Genomic DNA, 23,324 nt, shown 5'->3' with positions numbered 1-23,324 from the left:
TATCATTGGGACATTGATACGTCTTTACAATTTAAAAATTTAAAGGAAACAAATGACGAATAAATTGTGCAGTCTTAGTGTTTTCTCTGATATACTTGACTGGTTGTTTTGTCTGAACCAACAAAACCCACCAACTTGTTTTCGACGTCATTGCACGCAAATTCCAGCTGGTCTAGTATATGCTTATCTACTTCAGTTCTGTTTTCCTTTGAAAGTTGAATTTCAGAGTGGAAGTGATTCAAAGTTTCATTTAAAAGTCTAAAGGTTTCGGAATAAATGGAGTTTAGCGTGTTATCATTTTGTGGGTTGACCTCGCCCACATTTTTTTGCCTTTAAAATTCAAAACTTACTCTTTAATCCCATTTATTGAATTTTCTCTGCATTCTGACTCGTTATTTATTGAGAGCAGCACCTCCCTCGAACCTATTTAGTTTAGTGTAAGAGACAAAGTAAATTGACTCTATTTTACTCACCTTTGTTGATATTTTCCTCCAATTTGTTTTGAACCTCTTTCCTATTTTTTTTTACAGAAAGCTAAAGTTAAAAAAAGTCAGGCTTTTGTATTTTCTTTTTCAAATTACCTTTTCATTCTTAATTCATCAACCATATTAGTAAGCTCATTAATTGAGTTTGATATAGTTAAAAATTGTTCTTCTCTCGCTGAATCAGCGTTGTTGGAACGGGACAATTCAACATTTGTCATTCTTGAAATATGATTGTTTATTTTCTCCTTTATAAAAAAGTCATAAGAATTTCTCGTGTCCCTTAATTCAACAATGTTCTTTGTTATTTTCAATTCAAATTCGCGCATCAATTTCTCTTTCCTGGCTATATTCTCCTTCAGACTGTTTACTCGCTTGTTAACTGCACTTACAACCTGCATTATCTCGCTGTTCATTGTCTTTAATTGTTTAAGAGTGTTAACTGTAATTTAATTATTATTTAAAACGTACCCTGAAATTATTCTCATGAACTTTTTTAATTTGCAAGAATTTGGACTCCAGGGACTTTATTTGGTGTCCAACTGTTTCCAAAGTAAGCTAAGAAGTTCAATTCAAGTTATATACTATTTGATGACTGAGTAAATAGAGGAGCAGTTACACCTGAGTTTAAAGTCACTACGCTCATTCAAGACCTTCTTAAAGTGTAGAAGACTCTGGTTGCAGTCACCTCTATGTATTTAAATAAAAAGCCGAGTATTACTTGGTCAATTCCAATTTTTAAGTTGTTGCTCCTCCATTAACATTTTTCGAACTTACAATTAACTTGTCCCTTGAATTACGGTTTGACTCATTTAAAATTTTCACATCCATTTTCATAAAAAGCAGTTAAAATTTGTGTGTTTATCTCTAAAACAAGTTACTAACATGTCAGTTGAAACAATACTGTATAATCATCAAAATAACAGCATGGCATTTATGAAGCACCGGGTTTACGAATCGGACGGGAATAAGTGTCTTTAATGCAAATGTCAACTGTTAAGAACTAGTGTAATTACTCACATCTGACACAAATTTATTGCTTTATTTTTATCCAGAAATACCAACTGGAAACAAAGTTAAATTTATATTGATGAAAAAATAAATAATTATCAAGTTATAGTAATGTGTGGCAGAGCAATAATATGAAACAGGGACTACTACATGTTGGGCGGGAGGGGATAACTTATATTGAACTTGAACATAAAAAATCCCTTTTTTCACTTTACCTACTTTTCTTTCCCCTTATGTGTTTCTTAGAATCAATCCTGCCTCACACTCTTCTTTCGTAAAACAAATTTTACGGTTTATCAATGTTACAACCAACACTTGTGTCTCTTAGTATACGCACGTACAAGCCTGGTGGCATGAACTACCTCCGTTAACCAAATTCACGGTACATACACACTCACAAACACCCTGTACTCGTTCCGTTACATAAACAAGTGACAACAGATGCCCAAATACATGCTAGTTAATGTATTTCAGTGCATGTGAAACGGTTAGTTTACCTATGGAAAAAGCAAATAAAACAAGTTGCATCTAGTGTCCCGAATTCACAGAGGACAAAAAGAAAAATTGTAGGCATCCTTAAATGTAGAGAAGTAAAGCAAACTGCATTAAAACTGAGATAGCGACAGTTTAAATTTCAGTTTAAATGCCTTGTCGGTTATTCTCGTTTTTGGAAGTCAATATCCAGTCATTATTGTTTCTATTAAAGGACAGTTCTCAGACTTCCGTGGATGATATTCAAAACTTGGCGTGTAAATCTAAGTCGATAGCGCGAAATGCAGTTAAACAAATAAATAGACAAAAGTTTTACCCAGAAATAAAGCTATCCTCCTTGCAAACAATACACTGGGGAGAAGATACAATTCTTGTGGCAAAAGGTCTTATGAAACGCGCGGGAAATTTCTTTTAATATAGAGGAAAGGTATAAACCAGGGAAGGAAAATAAAGGTAATAGACGATTCGCGCGAATTCGACTTTAGGACAGGAGATAGAGGTGTGGGAATACACTTCCAGGAGTGTATTTGAGTGTGGATGTAATGTAAATGGAATATGACGAGGACATTGGTGTTGGAATTAGAGGAGTGGGAGTGGGAGGAGGGATAGGAAGAGGAATAGAAGAAGAGATAGTGCATTGCATAAAACAGTTACCTTCTATTCCAAGTTGCCTTTCGGTGTGTCACTGGTCAAATTCGGTCTCATTGATGAATGAAAGGTTTGAGAAAGAGTTGTTGAGTAGTGGAGCGGAATGTGGGGAGGATTTGGGAACATCAGGCCCGATGTTGAATAGAATAGCAGTTGGAGGAAGAGCACTTTTGCAACTAAGTACAGTAGAGTACAACAGAATCTCAAGCTTTTACAATATTTCGAGGACCAATTTTGTGAATTTGGCATGGTCTAGAAGTGCCCATACACTTGGAGGTATGGCGTTGAATGGTTCAGTAAATATATTTGTTGGTCTTAAGGGTAGACATTGGCAGATGTCTTGTAAATTTAAACCACATAATGTTGCAGGATGTTGCATAGAGTGGTTGGGAGAGTCGCAAAGTACTATTGCTCTGGGGTTTCAGGACGGTCAGGTACAAGTAATAGACGGAGGAACTCTGAGGGAGTACCCTTCAAATTTAGGGTCTTCGGAGGAGCAATGCTCCCCATTGTGGTGTGGCTGTATAGTGTCTTCACCAGTGAGAGACTTGCAAACTAGGCATTTAAATGCTGACACGTGGATAAATAATGAATTACTATTGGCCTATGATGACGGAACAATATCACTTTTAGACTTTAGACAAAAATCATCGCAGTGCATGAAGATACAGACGCAGTATAAGGGCTTAAGTTGCCTGAGATGGAATCCGCACGATAACAATTTGTTTGCCTCTGGATGCAGGAATGGTTTACAGGTTTGGGATATAAGAGTAATGGACGGCTTGACGCCAATAACCAAAATAAAGTCTCAATTTGTTGTTGGAAAAGTGAGGTGGAGACCCGGTTTTCCCACGCAAGTTGCGTACTGTTGCTCTGCCATTGATTCAAATATACACATATATGACCTCTTAGATCCAGTAAGGCCCTATTTAAAGTTTTCTAAACACAACGATGTAATTAGAGATTTTGATTGGATTGAAACGGATGCCATCTTAACATGTGGTTCCGATAAAAAGCTTATATTATCTACATGGGAGGAGTCTTCCAAACACAACTCGAGCATTTCAATTTCCTCCTGTGCATATGCTCCATTTAAGAAAAACAAAGACACTGCAGACAATAACTTTCAGTATGCACAAAAACTCGTTTTTCATCTTTCCCACGATTTTTACAGGGAAAAGCAGAGCAAAAACAACAGCAAAGTAAACGTTGGAAATGCAAACAACAATATCAATAGTGACGTTGATAGTGATACTGGTATTAAAGGCAACCATACAAATAACGCAAATGTACCTTACAATAAGGCAATCTGCGATAACTTATTGAAATATAATTCAATATTTCGTCTATGTAGTGAAAAAAATGATGTATTTAAATATCCGCTTTATTCTGTTACAGGTTTTCTACCAGATATCAATTTGACGCAATCTACTGAAAATTTGTCTTTTTTTATAAATCCAAAGTGTCGTATAGATAGAGTATTACACAGACATGATTTATACTCGTCTTTAAACTCTTGCTCATCTTTGGCTTGCACCTACTACTGCTCCCCTAATGACTGGCTTGTTTATTTGACAAAACTTAAATTATCTGGGATAACTCCTTGTTGGAATTACGTATTGGCAAATGTTCCGAGTATCAGAATAAGTGACTGGTATTTAAAATGGGGATCTCGTTTTGGAATCACCAATAACCTTGATTTTAACGGAAAACACGACAAAATATTTCTAGTTTCACCTGGAAGAGGAGAGAACCCGGGCTGCTTCATGTTTTCTAGAGAGTCACTTAGAGATTTTTCTGTCAAAGAGAAGATAGAGTGCATATTTGAATTCTACATTCAAGTATTGCAAATTCGGATTCTGAGCGATGATTTGCTTAACAAGTTGAAAAATGATGGGAACGTCAAACTAGGGGAGCTCCTAAACTGCATTCAACGGGAACTCAACCATTTAACTGGAAGAAACAATGTAGTTTCGTCACTAATATTGTTAACCAACGTAATTATGATACTTGTTCCAGTAAACACAAATTTGTATAACTACTATAACAACTTGGTTCTCAAGTGGACATTTAATTTGATTAGGTTGTTAAGAAAATTAGGAATTTACTCTTTATCTTCTCACATAATAAAAACGTGTCCTTATAAAGAGGTTAGGGATTTAGGCAGGCAAAACATTTCAGAGTCTAATTTTTACTGTGGAATTAACCACTTTAAAAGTAACAATGAATCCTCGCACAGTTTGTGTAAAAAGGTGATTATAGCGAAAAAATACATTCCTGGAGAATCAACCAATACTAAAAATGGCAATAAGTGTACTGAGTGCAGAGCAGTGAGAAACGTTTGTTGCGTTTGCAATGAAGCTGTTTTTGGTAGATGGACAAGTTGTCCTTTTTGTGGACACGGGGGGCATCCGAAACACATATTGGAATGGTACAAATACAATTCATTCTGTCCATCAGGTTGCGGACACAAATGCATATAGAGGAACATATACACAAACGCCAAACATCAATTAGGTTCAGTGATACTAGTACCGATTAACTATTACTGTTAGCTTAGCCTCAGGGTGAACAAGCAATTGTTAACATTTCTCCTAGTCATGAGTACATCAAATACTTAGACCAGTATCAATGTCTACTTTTTCATTCTCTAAACTTAGTATTTCAGTCAAATTTCTCAATCTAGTACTCAGCGGTGTTACCTAATTCTTAGTATTGCTATCGACGCTTGCGCTCTAATAGACATAAGACTTGACGAACAGACCCTCCGAGGCAGCAGAACCCCCCACTCCACCTTTGTAAGTGCCAAGTTGAGCTTCAGAATTGGCTCTTGCTCTTTCTAAAAGTGCCTGTTGAGCAGCAGGAACGTTACTTGGATTGCCTTTCCAGGCCTTGAGCACAGAGGCTTGCAAAGCACGACCATACGAGAATGACAAAAAGAGAGGACAGTTCTTGATTTTGTTCATCTCGCAAAGATTTAGAGAAGCCTCCTCCTCAGACTGACCACCGGAAAGGAACATGACCCCGGCCATTGACGACGGAATTGTCCTCATCAAGGTTCTAACTGTGTAGAAGGCAACCTCTTGAGGGGAGGCCCTTTTTTCGCAGTCGGATCCGGGAGTAACCATATTGGGCTTCAGCAAAGCACCCTCCAAAAGCACATGATGGAGATGCAGTGCACTAACCACCGCGGAAAGCACCCTCTCTGTTACTCTTGCACAAACCTCAATGTCGTGAGATCCGTCAGTCAATATTTCAGGTTCTACTATTGGAACCAAACCGTTCTCCTGACATATAGCTGCGTATCTAGCAAGCGAATGTGCGGTCTCCGAAATAGACAAACAACTTGGCTTCCCGTTGCTCTGATCTATAGTAAGTACCGCCCTCCATTTCGCAAAACGAGCTCCTGCCTCGTAATATCTTTTGCATCTATCTCCCAAGCCATCCAATCCGGTTGTTGCGGTCTCTCCATTTGAAAGAGGTAACGGAACCAGTCCCATATCTACTTTAATGCCTGGTAGTATGCCCTGTTTAGCCAATAAATCCGTCATCTTCTCGCCACTAGGCGTTTTTTGGAATAGCGTCTCCTCATATAGTATTACGCCAGATATGTATTGGTTTAAACCGTTCGTCTTAAAAAGAAGTTCACGATATGCAGCTCTATTTTCCTCCGTATTTTCTACGCCTACCTGATCAAATCTCTTCTTTATTGTCCCCGTTGACTCGTCAGCTGCTAATATGCCTTTCCCAGGCGACGCAATTTTCTTTGCGTTTTCTGCTAATTCCTTTGCTCTATTTTGACAAATTGACATCTTTGATTCAGTTACTAAAGCAATTTTTTACTAAACTATTACAATCTTTACTCTTATTTGCTAAATTCTATTTTACCCGTTGCGATTATAGGTTTATCTCCTATTCTCGAGAATAGAAATCAAACAAATGAAAGATAATAAATAAAATCCAAAATAAACCTTTTCAGTAATTCGTTTGTTTTCTTTCCCGATTTCCAAGCCCGGTTGTTTATTTTTTTATATTACTCTATCCCTTTTATACGAGCACTGAGTTCCTCGTTTACATGGATATTTTCAAAAAACCTCCCCGCCATATGTGAGACACATGTATGGCGCGATGTTTTTGGGATATCAGATTAAAGGATTGACACGCCCAAGAGCACTCCGGGCGTGTATATAGTTGTCCGCTCCGATCTTTGCTAGATTTTATTTTCTTCTTATTTCATGATGTGCTCTAAAACTTTTTGCTGACTCACTGTGTCCCTGTTCATTTTTCAAGCTAACCCACCTTTGCCGAGCAGCCGTCTGTCCTCACCTCCACATTTGCGCTAATAGGGGATTGAAGCTCAAAGGCCTTCGAACTAAACACTTCCGGCAGTGGCCATTCGTTCGAAAACCTTTCACTTCATTACTTGGCATCCAGTGTGGCTGGCGGAGATGTGTTGGTTTGGAGAAGACGTCACGCGTACGTAAACGCGAATCCGTCTAGAGGCGTAGAGGGATGAATTGACAGTGAAACAAATTTATCCTATCTGAAGTAAATGTACGCTTGAAATGCAGTGTTTTATGACAAGGACACGATAAAAAGGTTCGAGTGTACAACAATAGCAGTGAAAACACGGTCACTGTGAGTAGTATTCCTCAGTTTCCAATGACTTATATGATTACTATTGGTCTACATGTGCTTATATCTATGCTCCGCATTTATTAACCTATTTGCTATGCTTTAATCTAATCGACTGACATCACAGTCATCTTGTTTGACTGATTTGCGTTATTTCCTATTTAAGTGATAGTCGAACAAAAGTGAATTTGTTTTTCTTTTAAATTATGGTGTTAGACATTCTCCATAAGTATAAATTGTACAGGGACACCTCTGGTTAAACATCTAGCGTAGTGGTAAATAAAGTCACCCATAAGAATAAGTTGAATAACTTGCATTATAATAACCCAGTAACCAACGTGTTTTTTAAGGGCCTTTGAAGGATCGTTAAGCTCTGTGTAGGAAGATATCCAAAAAATAAAGGCTAGGACCTTGCTTACAGCCTGCATCGCCAAAAAATGGCTTGTAAATGGAACTACTTTACGCTCTTTTTGAAACATAAATAATTGAGGGAGAACTACGACACTTTCCAAATACAAAGCAAAGGTCCATGCGATATCTGCAGGCATCCAGGAATTGAGTGATGGATGCAGTATTAATGCCATAATAAATGCAGGGATAATTAAAAACATGCTATTAAATTCATCAGAATTAGGATCGTATGTTTCCTTATAACGGTACCTGCATAAATAAACTATTGTTCCTGCTATAATCATGCAACTCGCCTCTAATGTTTGATATAACCAATCACCGCTTCTATCATATGGTAGGTATCCCTCAAAGGGTATAATGGAGCATAACCTTGAGAATATTAAAATTACATATGCTTCCATCATTCTTAATGATACTCCTGCACATGATTTTGTCATTTCTATCTTTAAACATACCATGGCAAAACTAAAAGCCGACGTTAATGAAGATAATGTTAATAGAAATGAGAAATCACCATCTGAGAGAAAAAAAAATACAATCACACAAAATATTGCTAGTGATATGTACGCTTTAACAGATGACTTGTGCTGGGAAACCCAAGTTCTGCATTTCTCTGGGTCAGTAATTATTGTTACTGCAGAATTTACCACCTCCATTATTCGGGTAAAAGGTGTGTATATGTATTACTTTAATGCCTAAATGCCTTAATTTACTATTTACCAAATCACTAACACCCTCTTGTTTATCCTCGCAGTTTCTAGTCCTTTTGTATTTATTTCGTATTTATTTTTTTCCCTTTTGTATCTATCTGTAACCTTAGCTATTATTTATTTGCATATGTATTTATATACACTTGTATTTAAATTTTATTTCATTTATTGTTAAGTGGTTGTGGGTTAGTCTGTGGCGCCTAAACAAGAAGACTCATGGTACCTTTGGCGGTTAACTATTACTATATGTAATTGAAGGCACATGTTCTGAGTTGCTGTTATCTAGCTTTATATTTGCGTTTATGTTTAAGATTATGCATTAATTTTGCTTCTTGTTTTTATATTTCATTTGCTTTTTCACACAATCAGCGGTGTTCAGTGCATATGTGGAGGAAGTTAGCGTTTCCGGTCGTTACATTTGTGCCTATTTATATCCCTTTGTCTAGGATTCTTTTTTCTTTGTACCCTGATCATATTAAAAACTAATTAGCGGAACTGAGGATTTCAAGTTGGTGACCATTATAATTAACGTTGTTTAAGTTACCCCAGTTCCCACTTACATGCATCTCTTTGTCGCCCATCGGGGTTCTTCCTAGACGAGCTCTCAGTATGACGCAACTGCATTCCTGGGAAACCCAGATTAAAGTTGCGAAAAGCCAGATTTAACACATCACTATTCGAACTTCGTCCTTGACGCAACGAAACACGTTACACTAGGATATATGAAAAAGTCAAAGGGAATATGGAAACAAAAAAATAGAAGTAACTAGTACTAGATATGAGTAAATAATAAGGCAAGTGTGCTAGTAAAACCTCTTCTATTATAGTGAATAATAGCTTTTTCGCATTTTATTAACTTAGAATCTCAAAGGCTTTCTCAAGAAAATCAAATCCTTCGGTGCCTTTCCTTTCTCTGCTGAAATGTTAATGAGTTTGTCATTGAATGCAGTATATAAGGCCTTCAATGCTTGTTTTTTACCGTCAGCCTCTTGCATATCTATACCTTGGAGTAATGGCTTAATTTCAAAATCAGTAACAACATAACGCGTAGGCATAACATGGTTCATATTAATCGATTTCAAAAATGGTACTATTGTAGATTTTTTTCTCAATTTATCTTTTGAAAGCCTTTTGTGAACTTTTAATGGGGCTTTCTCAACTCCTGCAACCAATACAAATGGAAATGGACGCTCTTTTGTACCTGATTCAAAGGCATTGACTACTACTGCTTTCTTTCCGGCATGACGACCGTTCAACAGTACAACAACACGACCTTGTTTCATTAACTTTGCCATCTTTACAATATATATTACTTCTTGAACAAATCAGTTACTGTAATAATGAACTCAAGGATCTTACTTTTCCCTCCTTTTATCGTCTTCTATTCAGAAATAAGAGAGAAAGATGTTATTTCCGCCTCTTGTTTTTTAAATTATATTACTTGAATTGCCCCTTTAGTATACACTTATTTACAGTTAAATTAAATGTTTTATATACATATAACAAATAAACAAACTCTGGCGGTTTTATTTTAATATTTTAAATTACTTTTTTTTATCTATTCAGTTACTATTTGACTTGTTTTTATTACTGTTTACAGACTATATCATCATTGTTATTTTTTGTCTCAAACAATATTTGCCTGAGACATTTTTTTTTACATTTATGCCTTTTACCGGTGTATATAGCCTCTAGCAAATATGTATATGTCTACAAGTGGCGGCAATTATGCGAGACTTGTAGATTTAAACAATATCTTGTGAAAGTATTTGTGTAGTTACATAGGTGATGGTTGTTCCTGAATTTGTCTTCTGATATTTGTTTTCGGTTTTATGTCTGGAATTTATAGTATTAATTCTGTGTCTTCCTGGTGGGTGGTACGTTGTGTTTGCAAATACAGAGGACGGAACGAAATCGGACGACTTTTCGCTCCTTTGTGGCACTTTAAGTTTTCTCTGACAACCTTCTTTACACTGTTAGTGGAATTCGGTGTTTAGTTCCGATTTTTGTTTTTTGCTTTCTGAGGGTTCTGGGCTTGCGTTGTTCTACATACAGACAAACACGCGTTTCCCGTCACTAGTAAGAGAAGGGGAGAATGCGGAAAGTGAATTTGTGAACTGGAAATTGGTGTAAATTGAGATCCTATCTTTTTATTTTTCTTGCTTTGTGTAGATAAACTTAAGTAGCGGATTTTGTCCTGTTACTTGTTTTGTTACTAAATTTTGCAAAACAAGTTGGTATATTCAGATAAAAAAATGTATACAGACAAATATGGGGACAAAATAGAAACATATCCCCTTTCAGATAATTCAACTGGCGACCAATTTGTTTCTCTTTGCCTATTTAGAGATGTGGAAAATATAAAGGAGTTGACAAACACGGTGGTTGGAACCGACTATTTAAGGGAAAGTAACATAATTGAGGATGAGAAAACCCAGTCTGTGATATTCTTAAACGCTAGGATGGTGAGTTAATGAGACCATCAAAATAAGCTTGGTATTCAACTTTTTTAATTTATTTTTGACGAATAAAGATTTATAGTGTTGAACATATTCTCAACTCTATTTCAATTTGTGTGTTAAAAAGAGCACTTGAGACTAAAAGAAAAACAAAAACATTCGAAACTGAAGTTATTTACAATATGTCTCCATCTACAAATGTGAGTTTCTTTATTACACTTAATATATTTATTAGCGATGTCTACACTTTCTTTGACTTGTAACCAAATTTAGATTACCTATTCCCTGAAAACATTTGGAATGAATGATAAAACCAAAGACATTGTTTGTGTCTTTTTGAACATGAAAAATGAGAAGGTAAGTTCGGTATTATATACAGTTTTAGTTGCCATTTTTTCAATAATTCTGTTTTTGTTTGTGAATTTAGATTTTTGATGTTACAAAGTTAATTAAGGGCAATTTGGATAATATGAGTAACTTGAATCAAGTTCATGATGTTCGTGAAATTAAAAAGGTATGTTTTCCCTATTTGGAACAATTTGAGTTCACTCATTTGTACTTTTATATTTCCGCCCTCTGCTAACAAAAACTTCAGATGATTGATTATTCAAAACTAGAAGGCATTATGAACATAAACGACGTTTTAAGAGGTTTGATAGCAGTCAAGGACATATAACTTATTTGTATTTACACTCAATTTTTTCGCCTCTAATTTGATTATTGATCATACTAAGACAATTTACCGAATGTAAACTAAAAGAAAGCACTTGTGAGAACTCCTTTAGATCCCTTTTCCCACAGTGCTACATTTTCTTTTAGTATTTTAATGAGTTTCATTGACTTCTCGCAAAGAGGTTCTTCTTTTGAGTATTCTGCAACTTGAATTGTTCTATTTACAAATTTCATTGCTCCTTCAGGATTTTCGAGCAAATCGTATTTTAGAATGGCATAATTCAATACTGTTGCTAAATATAATGGATCCGTTGGATAGTTATCTAAACATTTTCTTTCGTTTTCAAGAGCGTCCTCGTAAAATTCTATTGACTTCTTAATGCACTTCTTTTTTTCTTCATCTTTTAGTATTTCTGCTCTATATCGCATCAAGTCACCCTTTAATTTAATGCAAAATGCCCTTACACCATTTTTGGTGTAGATTAATAAGTTATCATCAATTGTCCTTTCAACGTCCTCGCTCTCAAGAAGAATTAACTCTTCCAACTCGTTTTTTATATCAGAAACAACCTTTTGTAATTCATGACACATTTTTTTTTCCTCCTCGTACTTTAATTCTCTGTTCTTTATTTCCTTGAGTGAGTTTCTTATGGATGTTACCCTATTTCTAAGTGAACCTGCCAGCAATAGTATAAGTGAGCTGTCATTAAAATTCGAGGACTCAGTAAGCACTTTTATGACATCATTGTAGCTTCCAATCATATCTGCCAGCTTTGCTTTATAAGCTCCATTAGATAACTTCATTGTTGTAGCTTCTTATGCGAGATTTTTTTTCAGAAGATATTAGAAATGGAGTAAACTATTATAATTAATTTATTTTACTGTTACTTTACTGCAGGATTTTATATCAAATATAAGTTCAACCTTGCCTATTAAGTGTATTATCAGTGTTCCCTGACCCACTGTATTGTGTTTTTCTGTTTCCAAAAACTAACTAGGGAAACTATGAATCTCTTAGTGTTTATACTAGTCGGAAATGCCTTCCCAAACCCATTTGTGAAAAGAAAAAAGATGAAAATATACGAAAGGAACAATGTCAATAAACAACAAATAACCAAAATCTGGCAGAAACATAGAGTAGTTTAGAAACTTTGATATAAATCAAAAAGATGGTAAATATTTTCCTAAATAACAGTAATAATTTTAAGTATTTAATACTTTAGGATATATATTAAATCAAGTATTTTTTTAAAACTTGAAAGCCGTAGCCTACAATAACTATCCAAAAGAAGCTGCTGCTGAATATTCTAGACAAAATTCCTCTCCTTTTATCACCCTTCTCTTTCAGTTTTGCCGAAAATGCAATATTTAAAACTGACTGAAGCTGCTGTTTTTGAGTGTCGTTCATTGTAGAAGCAAGTTCTTTTAGAGGCTCGGTAATTTGCTGTAGGACCTCCAATTGGGATTCGTCCTCATTGTCACTGTCTATTTTTATCTTTGGAATCTGCTGACCAGGGATTTGATCAGGGGTTCTTGTTGAAGAATTGCTACCCTTTTTTTTGTGTTTATTGTTATTATTGCCACTTGAATCGCTTCCACCTATACCTCTTGTTTGAAGCTGAATTATCAATGATTGTGTCAAATCAATAATTCTCTTATTTGTAATTAAATTTCCCCTGAGCATTTCGTTTAATATCTCATCATAGTTTCTGTAGTTATTTGAAGAATAAATGAATGACATAAACAATACAACCGGGAAAAGTAATCTCAATACAATTATTTTCTCAAAAGGAAGGAGATTTCCTATAAATGGAATGAAAGATAGTGGGTTTGGATCATCACTTATTCTCACGTGAAGTTCTGCACAAAAGACTGCAATAGAGTATACTGGAAACAGAGTTCTCGATTTTCTGAAACAACTTGGAAAGGAAAGGAAAAATCCCAATAAAGAGGAGTAAACCTGGAAGGCAACACCTAATATTAAACACATAATGATGTTCCTATCTTCTATTACTCCGTCTGTCCTAAAATCACCATATTTGTTATAATTGTTCCTTTTTGTATCTGAATTAAACACTGTCTCTATTTTCTGTATTTCATAAAATAACAAAGTTGATATTGTTTTGTCATCTTCTTTGTTCTTGTCAGGATGGTACTTTTTCTTCGCCACTCTAATTGCCTGTATCAGTTCCCCTCTAGGTGCCCATCTATCTATCCCTATTACATCATAGTGTGTTGGCCTTCTCGTAATGATGCAGTAAATAATCGGAAATAAACACAATATTCCTCCCACTAAAAATCTGAATTTGTACAGTTTCGGAAAATTTGGAAGGTTATTTCTTCCTCTAGAAAAGAATATATACAGTATCACCGTTCCCACAAGACACTGGACAAGGATAACTTCCATCATCTTTGTTTTATAACCAGTTAAATAAACTCTCAGCAACAAGCAGTCTTTTAGTCGCTTAACAGATGTTTGGAAAACTAACTTTAATTCTCAGCCAAAATTAATAAACCAACAAACATGCATTAGATTTACAGAACGAAAAACATAAAAACTGTCTTTTAGAAACACTCAAATTATAAGTTTAACCCGTACTCCAATTTTTTTTTAACTTAAAGCTTAAATTAATACACACAAGCTGTTCAGGGACTATTTCCCACTTGGCTTCCACTCGCCCCTACAACTACTTTCCTCAAATTTAACCAAAACCTATCGCTATTAGCTATTTACTTATACTGTAACCCCCTCCTTTATTGTACTCTTTTATTTGTATATTTTGTCTTTCCCTCTGTTTCTTATGCTTGATACATTTTCATCACCTCCGTTAAACCCTTTTTTCCCCTATACCGGTATAATAATATTACCTTGTTTGAGCGCCAATATTTGTGGACATTAAATAATTTTATATTTCAAGCCAACGGGAAGCAAGATACCTTTTTATACTGGAAAGGAAAAACGGGATTATAGCGATTATATTTGGTTCTAATTTTGGAACATGAAATAAGTAAAGTTCTGGAAGTTTATTCTTTTGTTTTTGGTGAGCCAATTTATGGAATATTCACGGAAAGAGATTGTATCCGAGTATCCCAAACCAGCTCTTAAACCGTAGAGAAGGCAGAAGACCCCTTTAATTTGACTTTTAGAGTGATTAAGATTTTTGCTGGTGAGGAGAGACCTATAAGCCTGTGTTTTTACACAAAACATAATACATTATACTGCACATTTAAAACCGATATAAAAGGATGGGATCTGATGGGGATATTAAACAAGGTTTTGTTAAAAATTATTCAAACAAAAGTTACGAAGAGGACTATGACGAGGCGACTGTACCAGCTAATTGCTGGGACGAATCAAAGGACGATTACAAAAAAGGAGGATATCATCTAGTTAACGTAGGTGAGGTTTATAATAATAAGTACTTAATAGTAGCGAAACTGGGATGGGGTCATTTCTCTACAGTATGGCTTGCTGTAGATGCTTCAGCGGAACCGTTGTGTTATTATGCACTCAAATTCCAAAAAGGAGCTAATGAATATCGCCAAGCGGCATATGATGAAATTGACATATTAACTAGAACAAGAAACCTTAGGGATAGGGTAGATTGGTTGGAATCTATAAAAGGATACACCGGGAGTTATACGGAGAACTTAACGCTTCCTTATTCAAGAGATTTTAATGGAGTAGTGGGGTTTGTCGATTTTTTTGAGGTATCTGGTCCGAATGGTGTACATGTATGTATGGTTTTTGACGTGATGGGACCAAACATTCTTCAATTAATTGGTTTGTATGAATACAAAGGAGTTCCTATTGATGTAGTGAGAAAAATTGCAGTACACTCATTGATAGGCCTTGATTACCTACACCGTATTTGTGGTGTTATACATACTGATATTAAGCCTGAAAACATTGTGGTATCCAGTCCCTCTATTCCGATGATAGATATTAAATGCGAGGATAACGAGAACAAGGATGACCAAAACAATAATAAAAAAAGTTCAAATTCAAGCGTTGCAGATACAGCAGTAAAAACATCTGGTACTGCTTCTCGAAAGGATTATTTAGGTAAGAATGTGGAAAATGAAAATTCAATATGTGTCTCATCAAACATTGATTTAGATGCAGACAAATCCAAGTGTGTTAATCTTGATACAAACGAACAATATTCCGGACTAAATGCAAAGGAAAGACGCAAACTTAAGAGGAAGAACCAGAGGAAAATGAAACAAAAATTAAGTAATATTAATATAAGTGCTAACCAGAAGACGATAATGAGCAATAATAATAAAACTCAATTTAAGAGACTAAATACGCCTCCATATGTAAGACTGCACCTTAAACCATTGCCTTCAAATCCTATATATTCAAGTTACTATAGAAACTGTTATTATGAAGACGAAAACAGCAGAAAAACATCAAAAAACGAAAAAAAACATGTTGATGAAAAAGATGAATTGAATAATTCTTCTTTAAAAAAGACCTATATAAATCAGTTTCCTCTGATAAAATTTCCATATCATTATCACTTATACGAAGCATATCATCCGGACCAATATATTGCACAAGATGAGCAAAGATACACACATCTTCTCCCATTGTCACAATGGAGTAAAGGATATATAGGGAATTCGGATTACATGTGTAATATAGGGAAAAAGAAACAACCAGATACAAGTAATTCGGGAAGTGGAGAAGCGCTCTTTAAGATAAAAGCCAGCGATGCCGTTTTGAACAATATGTCAACGTATGTAAAGGAGCTTTGTAACAATTCAGAGACATTCATTAGGGAGGAAGCTGAATATCACATTGTAGACCTTGGAAATGCTTGCTGGATAGACAAACATTTTAGCCAAGATATACAAACAAGACAATATAGAAGTCCAGAGGTGATTATTGGGGCAGGATATACGTGGTCTGCTGATATATGGAGCTTGGGTTGTACCATATTTGAGCTCATCACCGGCGACCTTTTATTTACACCAAAATCTTCAGAAGAGTTCAGCAGTGATGACGATCATCTCGCTCAAATGATTGAACTTCTCGGTGAGTTTCCTCCTTCTTTTATAAGGACTGGAAGAAATTCAAAAAAATTTTTCAATAAATTCAATGAACTTCACAAGATTCCGAATCTTCAGTTTTGGGACCTTAAGTCTGTTTTATCTCACAAGTATTGTATAAATAGGTACGAAGCCCACAACATCTCAATGTTTTTGTATTCTATGTTGGCATTGGATCCCAGGAACAGACCTGAGGCACAAAAACTCCTAAATCACCCCTGGCTCAGACTAAGAGGTGTTAGTAATGACTACTTGGAAAACATCCTAGCTGGTATAGAAAGGCCTTTGTCAATAAATGACGAGGAAAATATCTCAAGGGATTTACAGTCTATGTCTTTAATTGATAACGAGCAGAATGTTGATTTAAAAAAAATGTCTATTAAACAAGAACTTTCTGATTGGTTTAACCAATTTAAAAAGACTCTAGACTCTGTGAATAAGTAGTAGATATTATATGGATTATTTGTTCGGAAAGTAACATAATTTTAATGCTTAAACACTAATTTTGCGCACAATTCTTTGATTTGATCCATTATTAAATGCTTTTAAATTAATTTTGGGCATTCAATACCCAATTGGTCCATTGTTAGCGGGAGTTGTTAATATCTAAAATTATATATATTTGTAATTTTTTAAATTTTTATTTAGTTTGTCAGACTTACTAATGATTATAACTAGAATTTTTCTGTGTACTATTCTTTCATTAAATCTCCAGGAATATAAATCTGTATCTTTAAAACACTAAGTATATGTGTTGGGCGAACCGTTCGTTTATTTAACTAATTGCTTGTGTTTAATTGAAGATAAGGTATAATCCGTGGTAAACAACCATGGAAGGCTTTTTAAAAAGCACAAACACTTTTAAAACATTGGATGAGATGTTTTGCAGTAGCAACTCGTCATCCTCTGGAGTAAACGGCGACGAAAGATTCAGTAGTGTTGGACTTTTGTATACAACAGCAGATAAAAACAAGAAAAGTGATAGTTGCTTGGGTAAAAGCACCAAGAAGAAAAGGAATGATGAAGACAAGGACATCAAAAATATAGTAGAAAATAACAAGAGAGGCAAGGTTACGAATAAAACTAGTTTACTTTCATTTGATTTCGATCAACAAACAGAGATAAAAGGTGAGAATAAGATAGTTGAACAGATGATGGGAAAGAATGATAACGAAACAAAGGAAAAAAGCGAAAGTTTTAATATCATTGAAAATAATATACAAGTTTCTGAAGAAAATTACACGAGTTTGAGTTTCAATTCAATAGGTAAGGACAAAACAATAGACACTTCTTTTTTGCCAGATAGAAAAAAAGAAATTGAGGAACAGATAATGATTGAAAAATTAAAGAAAGAGGAAATTGAGAAAGAGGAAAAACTTAAAAGTCAAATAATTGAGGTCGTTTTTTCCTACTGGGAAGGACGGGGACACAGAAGATCAATCAAAATTCAAAGGGACGCAACAATTGGGGAGTTTTTAGAAAAATGCAGAATTAAATTAAAGTCTGAGTTTAAAGAGTTTGCAAGAATATCAAGGTATGTTATCTCACCTTCTTTTCGCTATTCTCACCTTGAATTGTTCATTTTATTTATAGTGGTTCTTTAATGTACATTAAGGAAGATGTAATTCTTCCTCACTCCATTACTTTTCACGAATTAATTAAAACCAAAGCTAGAGGAAAAACAGGTGAGTTGCTCCGATATATTTTGATTTTTTTTGAAACTATTGTCACTTTATTCTTACTATCAATGAAACTTTATTTTTAACAAAAAGGCCCACTGTTTCATTTTAACGTATTTGACGATATAAGAACTGTGACTGATGTCAGGAAGGAAACCACTGAGGTGAGTCAAGTCTTAGTTGCTCTTGTTAAAACTTAAAACGACAAATTAATACACTATCTATTCTTTTTGTTCACATCAGTCTCATGCTGGTAAAGTTGTAAGAAGACAGTGGTATGAAAAAAATAAACACGTTTACCCTGCATATAGATGGGAAAGCTACGTTCCCGGGAAGTTCAAAGAGCCATACAGCATGAAAGGTTGAAGACATACATGAGTATTACTCTCAATCAAAATTAAACAAATATTATTTAACTGTATTGTTTGTGGCCTAGAATAGCCAGTTGTCTTCATTACATTTGTCAATTTGCACGAATTTTCTCGACTGATACTTTGTTATATTTTAAATAATCAGATAAATAACTTTATAAGCTCTATTGGATTTAGGGTAAATTTGTCTTCTCCAATCATTGAGAAAAAATAAATACTTGGCAAAAACCCGAAGTGGAACATTTTTTTGCCGTAGTTAAACCAAAATAAAATAAAACTTCTGTAAATCTAATGTAGTTCAAGATTTAAATGGGAATTTAATCATGAATTTGTTTTTTTAAATGGTGCAAATGTCTATTATTTTGCATTCACGTTGTCAAAAAACTTACCTTAATTGCGTTTCTTTTCGCTAATTCAAAGTCCAGGCTTTTGATTTTTAAGGTACAATTTCTGTAAATGTTTCTCCTTAGAAAATTTTCCATTCTGACCTTTAAATCACAAAAAAGGGAATATTTTCCTGTGTACTAATTAGAAGTTCAAGTTATTACAATTGTTTAACATAAATTTATAATATTATCAGGTGGCGCCTAAACCCCACAGTCTTTAACTGACAGCTATTTTTATAAGCCCAAATGCATATAAAAAGCTATGCTCACAAGAAAATAGATTAAAAATACTATTCACAGAGAGCTCTTTGTGCAGAAATTTAGTGAATATAGAACTAGATTAATTTGATGTCAAATCTTTCCGCAGTAAATTTCTTCTCTGAAAGTAAGTTTCTGAGTTTTTTCTCACAAACAAAAAAAAAAATAATTAACGGTTAAGACATTGGAATAACTGGTTTTGATCATGAGAATGCACCGTTTATGGCATTTAAGGTATGTTAGTAAGAACTTGGCTTTTTTAATAGAGTGTGGGATACCAGTTTTAATTATTTAAATTTTAGGAATTGTTTGACAATTCAATAGATGCCTGTTCGAGAAGGATCAATACCGAATGGGAGAATATTCAAAAAAAGATAAAAGTAAATGTAAACTTTGAGAATTTAGATGTAGATGAAGAGGTATGTGACCAAAATATAACACAAAAAGATAATTTAATGATGTGATGTTCTATGTCACATTTTACATATATTACTGCAACCAACACCATTCACTAGGCCAAAATCAACATAACAGTCAGTGACACTGGATGCGGGATTCCCCTTGAGTCTATTGATCTGCTGGGTACACTTTTCGGCACAAAGTAAGTTTATGTACATATATGTGATAACTGTTTTGGTGACTAGTTTTTTTCCTTAAGCAAAAAGTTAAACAAACGAGACTCATACTATACAGGACAATTTGGTGTTGGACTTAAGATGATATTGCTTTATGCCACACAAAGCTGTGATGAAAGTATAAAAGTTAAAATGAGAATGGGAAACAAGATTTGGAAATTCACGCTGCTCTGTAACTTGAAAAATGGTACATTTTATGTTGGAAATAGTGAAAGTCACGAATACAGTGACTGGGAATGGGTAACTGAATTCTCTGTTTCATTTAAAATAGGGACGAACATTGAATTCATTCAGGACAAGTATTTTTCAATGGAACTTTATTCAGAGTCCTGTGTCAGTAGAATACAAAGTTATCTAGCATTGGCGAAACTATGGAACAAAGACATAATCTTAAATTTCGATACTAACTTCAAAAGTAAAATATTGCACTGGCCAGATGGCAAAATAGAAATCTCTTTTCAGGAATTATTTAAAGAAAGATATTTAAAAGTCTCTAGTAATAAAAATTCAAAATATAAAATAGAAATGGTAATCAGCTTTTCTGAAAATAATTCAAATGAGTCTCTGGTTGACAGTGAAGATGTGGAAAAATATGAGCAAATGCAACACGAAAGGAGATCCAAAAGATATGAGGAAACTGAATTAATGAGGGTCTCTAAATCTGGTACCTTAAAACCAGGTTTACTGCATGTATACAGATTCTCAAATGATATGCCAATAATCTCAAAAGACACCGACTCGTGCGATATCATTACATCTGTCAAAGGATTTATTAAGAAGAAAGGATTCAGTTTTGGAATGAAAATGGCAAATAAGAATGAAGAGGATAACATTAAGTACTCAAGTCAGCTGACCGTTTTTAAAGATGTAAGTTTGCTACAATATAGAGATCATTCTTTTATTTTGTGGATGTTAACTTTTAAAACCTAATTCGCAATACTTGTTTTATATTTTAGAGTGAATATGCAATCCCTGTTATGTTGATTCCCAGTTCCAAGTACACACTGAGGACCTTGTTTATAAACGTAAGAGGTCACGGAATTCAATATGGAACTTTGAATAAAGGCAGCTTAAAAAGCAATGTGGGATTATCTGTTTTGATTCAACAGACATTCCGAATTTTGGTTAAAAATGCTCAACTTCAGTTTCCAAATGAGTTAATGAACATTAAGGATTTTACCTTAAGGAATTCAATTGAGATATATTCGCCTATAATAGCAAAAAATCTGGCATCTATGGTAAGTTTATCTAGAAATGGAGTTTACAATTAAACACTGTTTTCAGGTGGTAAGGTCCGACTCAATAGTATTTAAGAAGGGGTTGTACGAGATTTTCTCTAAATGTGATCAAGAAAATTCCTCCAAATACACAAAACTTTTAGGTGAGTTGGTATGTATGAACAAGATGAATAAAAATGACTTGATTGAAAAAATAACGGTCAATTTATGGACAGAAGGAAAAGACGAGGAAAAACTAAGAGAAATGTTTAATACAAGTTTGTCTAAGTGGTTCAGCAGAAGATTCACTCACAATTTGAGTGAAGATAGGACAAACATTAAAGATTTTTGCTTTGATTCAGATGGAGATAACACTGAAAATGAGTTGTATGTGAAAGAAACCGATCAAGAAAACATTATCATGAATAGATCCCATTACATTTAAATACATAATTCACTTCTAAGTTTCTCCGTTGTGTTTCTCCTCCTTTTACGCCAAGTTTTAAATAGAAATTGCTATTTGTTTGATAAAAATACAAAATTTAAACATACATTATGCGCCTAATAATTATCACGTTATAAATATTATATAGGCTTTAGATAGAGAGAGTTAGACACAGGTATTTAATTAAGATTAGTCACAGAGGAATTTTTCTCGCCTTACTTTGATGAGTCTTGAAACTTTGTCTTCCCTTTACCCAAAGGCCACCAAGTCAAAAAATGAGGTTGAGAGACTTCTTGAAAAATTTGAATTGGGTTTGGATCGTTCTATAGCTCTTCAACAAAGATTATCAGCAATACTAAACGACTTTTGTAGACAGGTTACGGAAATTAAGTCTTTGCTGCAGAGTTTGAAGTCTGGTGGGAATATCGATAAAGCTCAAGAGAGAATATGGGATCGCAGAGTAGATAATTTAGTCTTGGATTCTGATTCTTTGCGTGAATCAATTCTGAAGCAACTAGATCATATATACAAAACGAAGATCGAAGAGGAAGAAAAAAAGAAATCTATAATCAGTCAGAGCAACAACAATGTCATCGGATCTTTGATTAGAGAAAGAAATATTTGGCAGGAAAGCCACACAGCCGTTGACCATGCACTTGAGCAAGCAAAAAGCATAGTCAGTAATCTTAGAAATCAAAATAGAGTGCTTAAATCTATAAGAAGAAGAGCACTTGACATGGCAAGCAAAATGGGTGTTAGTCATGCTTTGCTTTACACTATCGAAAGACGAAATTTACTAGATCAAGCTCTTGTATATGCGTGCATATTTCTGACTTGTATTATATTTATTGGTTCCTATATATTTATACATTATGTATATAAGAAATAACAATTTTGATCATTAATTCAAAATATAATGCTTTTTTATTTAGGTATTGGTAAAACAAAGTATTATTATCATTTACGCATGTCTTTAATTCAAATAATTAAACGTGTTCCGAATAGCATTCTACATTGCAGAGTAATTTAGAAAATATAAACATCTTTTCAAACACCTTCTATTTTCTTGTGTTTCTTTATTATTCCCTGTCTCTTCTCCATACATTTTTTAATTGAGTTTTGTTTTTTTGTATTATAATTCTCAGTTCCAACTTTACGCCTCGGTACTACTTTTGGCGGTAAAGACCAACAATGACAAATTAAAGTGTTTAAAAAAATCAAATATTTCTAGTCTTTTATTGAAAAAGAAAACAAAAGAAAATACACTAATATATCAAAGTACTGTGACATACATGTATACTGTCTTGTGAGTGTATTAGAGTGAGATTAAAAATGCAAAAATATATCAATTATAGGGTTAGGGTTACGATTCAAGATGACCGAGTAATGGTGGGAGAACTAATGGCATACGATAAACATTTAAATATAGTTTTATCTGACTGTCAAGAATATAGACAAATAAAAAAAGGTGGGGACTCTAAGGAGTTAAAAAGATCTCTCGGTTTAATAATGCTTAGAGGAGAAAATATTGTTACGCTAGTTGCAGAAGCTCCACCAAAGAACCAACAAAGCAAACCAGCAGAACAAAATTATGCAGGAAATGTTCAAGTAACTGGAAGAGGCCCCTCTCTGATGCCTCCTCCATTCACTATGGTTCCTGGACAATTTCCATTAATTAATCCATCTATTGGAGGATTACCAGTCCCACCACCCAACATACTTCCGCCACCTCCACCGAGTTTCCAGGGAAAATGA

At 34.4% G+C, this 23,324-nt stretch overlaps 14 protein-coding genes across 14 annotated transcripts; 8 read left to right on the top strand and 6 right to left on the bottom strand.

The window, feature by feature from the left end:
• Positions 1–74: 74 nt before the first annotated feature.
• FG386_002985 (uncharacterized protein) lies at positions 75–1,313 on the bottom strand (the record flags this gene model as incomplete). Its single annotated transcript, XM_067342670.1, has 6 exons — positions 75–258; positions 351–423; positions 474–514; positions 582–901; positions 954–1,040; positions 1,260–1,313. The coding sequence occupies 6 exons, from the start codon at positions 1,311–1,313 to the stop codon at positions 75–77; spliced, it is 759 nt and encodes a 252-aa protein (XP_067197489.1).
• Positions 1,314–2,533: 1,220 nt separating this feature from the next.
• On the top strand, positions 2,534–5,116 carry FG386_002984 (uncharacterized protein; the record flags this gene model as incomplete). Its single annotated transcript, XM_067342669.1, has 1 exon — positions 2,534–5,116. The coding sequence occupies one exon, from the start codon at positions 2,534–2,536 to the stop codon at positions 5,114–5,116; it is 2,583 nt and encodes an 860-aa protein (XP_067197488.1).
• A 252-nt stretch (positions 5,117–5,368) lies between these two features.
• FG386_002982 (fructose-1) lies at positions 5,369–6,445 on the bottom strand (the record flags this gene model as incomplete). Its single annotated transcript, XM_067342667.1, has 1 exon — positions 5,369–6,445. One exon carries the CDS (start codon positions 6,443–6,445, stop codon positions 5,369–5,371), a length of 1,077 nt encoding a protein of 358 aa, XP_067197486.1.
• Positions 6,446–7,480: 1,035 nt separating this feature from the next.
• Positions 7,481–8,335, bottom strand: FG386_002981 (ER lumen protein retaining receptor 1; the record flags this gene model as incomplete). The annotated part of the gene is made up of 1 exon (XM_067342666.1): positions 7,481–8,335. The coding sequence occupies one exon, from the start codon at positions 8,333–8,335 to the stop codon at positions 7,481–7,483; it is 855 nt and encodes a 284-aa protein (XP_067197485.1).
• Positions 8,336–9,246: 911 nt separating this feature from the next.
• Positions 9,247–9,684, bottom strand: FG386_002980 (ribosomal protein L27; the record flags this gene model as incomplete). The annotated part of the gene is made up of 1 exon (XM_067342665.1): positions 9,247–9,684. The coding sequence occupies one exon, from the start codon at positions 9,682–9,684 to the stop codon at positions 9,247–9,249; it is 438 nt and encodes a 145-aa protein (XP_067197484.1).
• Positions 9,685–10,644: 960 nt separating this feature from the next.
• FG386_002979 (uncharacterized protein) lies at positions 10,645–11,431 on the top strand (the record flags this gene model as incomplete). The annotated part of the gene is made up of 4 exons (XM_067342664.1): positions 10,645–10,854; positions 10,923–11,048; positions 11,122–11,205; positions 11,276–11,431. 4 exons carry the CDS (start codon positions 10,645–10,647, stop codon positions 11,429–11,431), a joined length of 576 nt encoding a protein of 191 aa, XP_067197483.1.
• A 170-nt stretch (positions 11,432–11,601) lies between these two features.
• FG386_002978 (uncharacterized protein) lies at positions 11,602–12,324 on the bottom strand (the record flags this gene model as incomplete). The annotated part of the gene is made up of 1 exon (XM_067342663.1): positions 11,602–12,324. The coding sequence occupies one exon, from the start codon at positions 12,322–12,324 to the stop codon at positions 11,602–11,604; it is 723 nt and encodes a 240-aa protein (XP_067197482.1).
• Positions 12,325–12,751: 427 nt separating this feature from the next.
• Positions 12,752–13,930, bottom strand: FG386_002977 (DNAJ like chaperone; the record flags this gene model as incomplete). The annotated part of the gene is made up of 1 exon (XM_067342662.1): positions 12,752–13,930. One exon carries the CDS (start codon positions 13,928–13,930, stop codon positions 12,752–12,754), a length of 1,179 nt encoding a protein of 392 aa, XP_067197481.1.
• An 836-nt stretch (positions 13,931–14,766) lies between these two features.
• On the top strand, positions 14,767–17,022 carry FG386_002976 (protein kinase domain; the record flags this gene model as incomplete). The annotated part of the gene is made up of 1 exon (XM_067342661.1): positions 14,767–17,022. One exon carries the CDS (start codon positions 14,767–14,769, stop codon positions 17,020–17,022), a length of 2,256 nt encoding a protein of 751 aa, XP_067197480.1.
• A 386-nt stretch (positions 17,023–17,408) lies between these two features.
• Positions 17,409–18,182, top strand: FG386_002975 (uncharacterized protein; the record flags this gene model as incomplete). Its single annotated transcript, XM_067342660.1, has 1 exon — positions 17,409–18,182. One exon carries the CDS (start codon positions 17,409–17,411, stop codon positions 18,180–18,182), a length of 774 nt encoding a protein of 257 aa, XP_067197479.1.
• A 1,180-nt stretch (positions 18,183–19,362) lies between these two features.
• Positions 19,363–19,736, top strand: FG386_002974 (uncharacterized protein; the record flags this gene model as incomplete). The annotated part of the gene is made up of 3 exons (XM_067342659.1): positions 19,363–19,399; positions 19,454–19,506; positions 19,575–19,736. 3 exons carry the CDS (start codon positions 19,363–19,365, stop codon positions 19,734–19,736), a joined length of 252 nt encoding a protein of 83 aa, XP_067197478.1.
• A 252-nt stretch (positions 19,737–19,988) lies between these two features.
• On the top strand, positions 19,989–21,569 carry FG386_002973 (uncharacterized protein; the record flags this gene model as incomplete). The annotated part of the gene is made up of 3 exons (XM_067342658.1): positions 19,989–20,774; positions 20,864–21,145; positions 21,192–21,569. 3 exons carry the CDS (start codon positions 19,989–19,991, stop codon positions 21,567–21,569), a joined length of 1,446 nt encoding a protein of 481 aa, XP_067197477.1.
• Positions 21,570–21,792: 223 nt separating this feature from the next.
• On the top strand, positions 21,793–22,458 carry FG386_002971 (golgi transport SNARE BOS1 secretory pathway protein; the record flags this gene model as incomplete). The annotated part of the gene is made up of 1 exon (XM_067342656.1): positions 21,793–22,458. One exon carries the CDS (start codon positions 21,793–21,795, stop codon positions 22,456–22,458), a length of 666 nt encoding a protein of 221 aa, XP_067197475.1.
• A 443-nt stretch (positions 22,459–22,901) lies between these two features.
• Positions 22,902–23,324, top strand: FG386_002970 (uncharacterized protein; the record flags this gene model as incomplete). The annotated part of the gene is made up of 1 exon (XM_067342655.1): positions 22,902–23,324. The coding sequence occupies one exon, from the start codon at positions 22,902–22,904 to the stop codon at positions 23,322–23,324; it is 423 nt and encodes a 140-aa protein (XP_067197474.1).

This window comes from Cryptosporidium ryanae (assembly GCF_009792415.1).
Source record: "Cryptosporidium ryanae isolate 45019 chromosome Unknown contig_6, whole genome shotgun sequence".
Taxonomy (NCBI): Eukaryota; Apicomplexa; class Conoidasida; order Eucoccidiorida; family Cryptosporidiidae; genus Cryptosporidium; species Cryptosporidium ryanae.
This window is presented reverse-complemented; position numbering and strand designations above follow the sequence as displayed.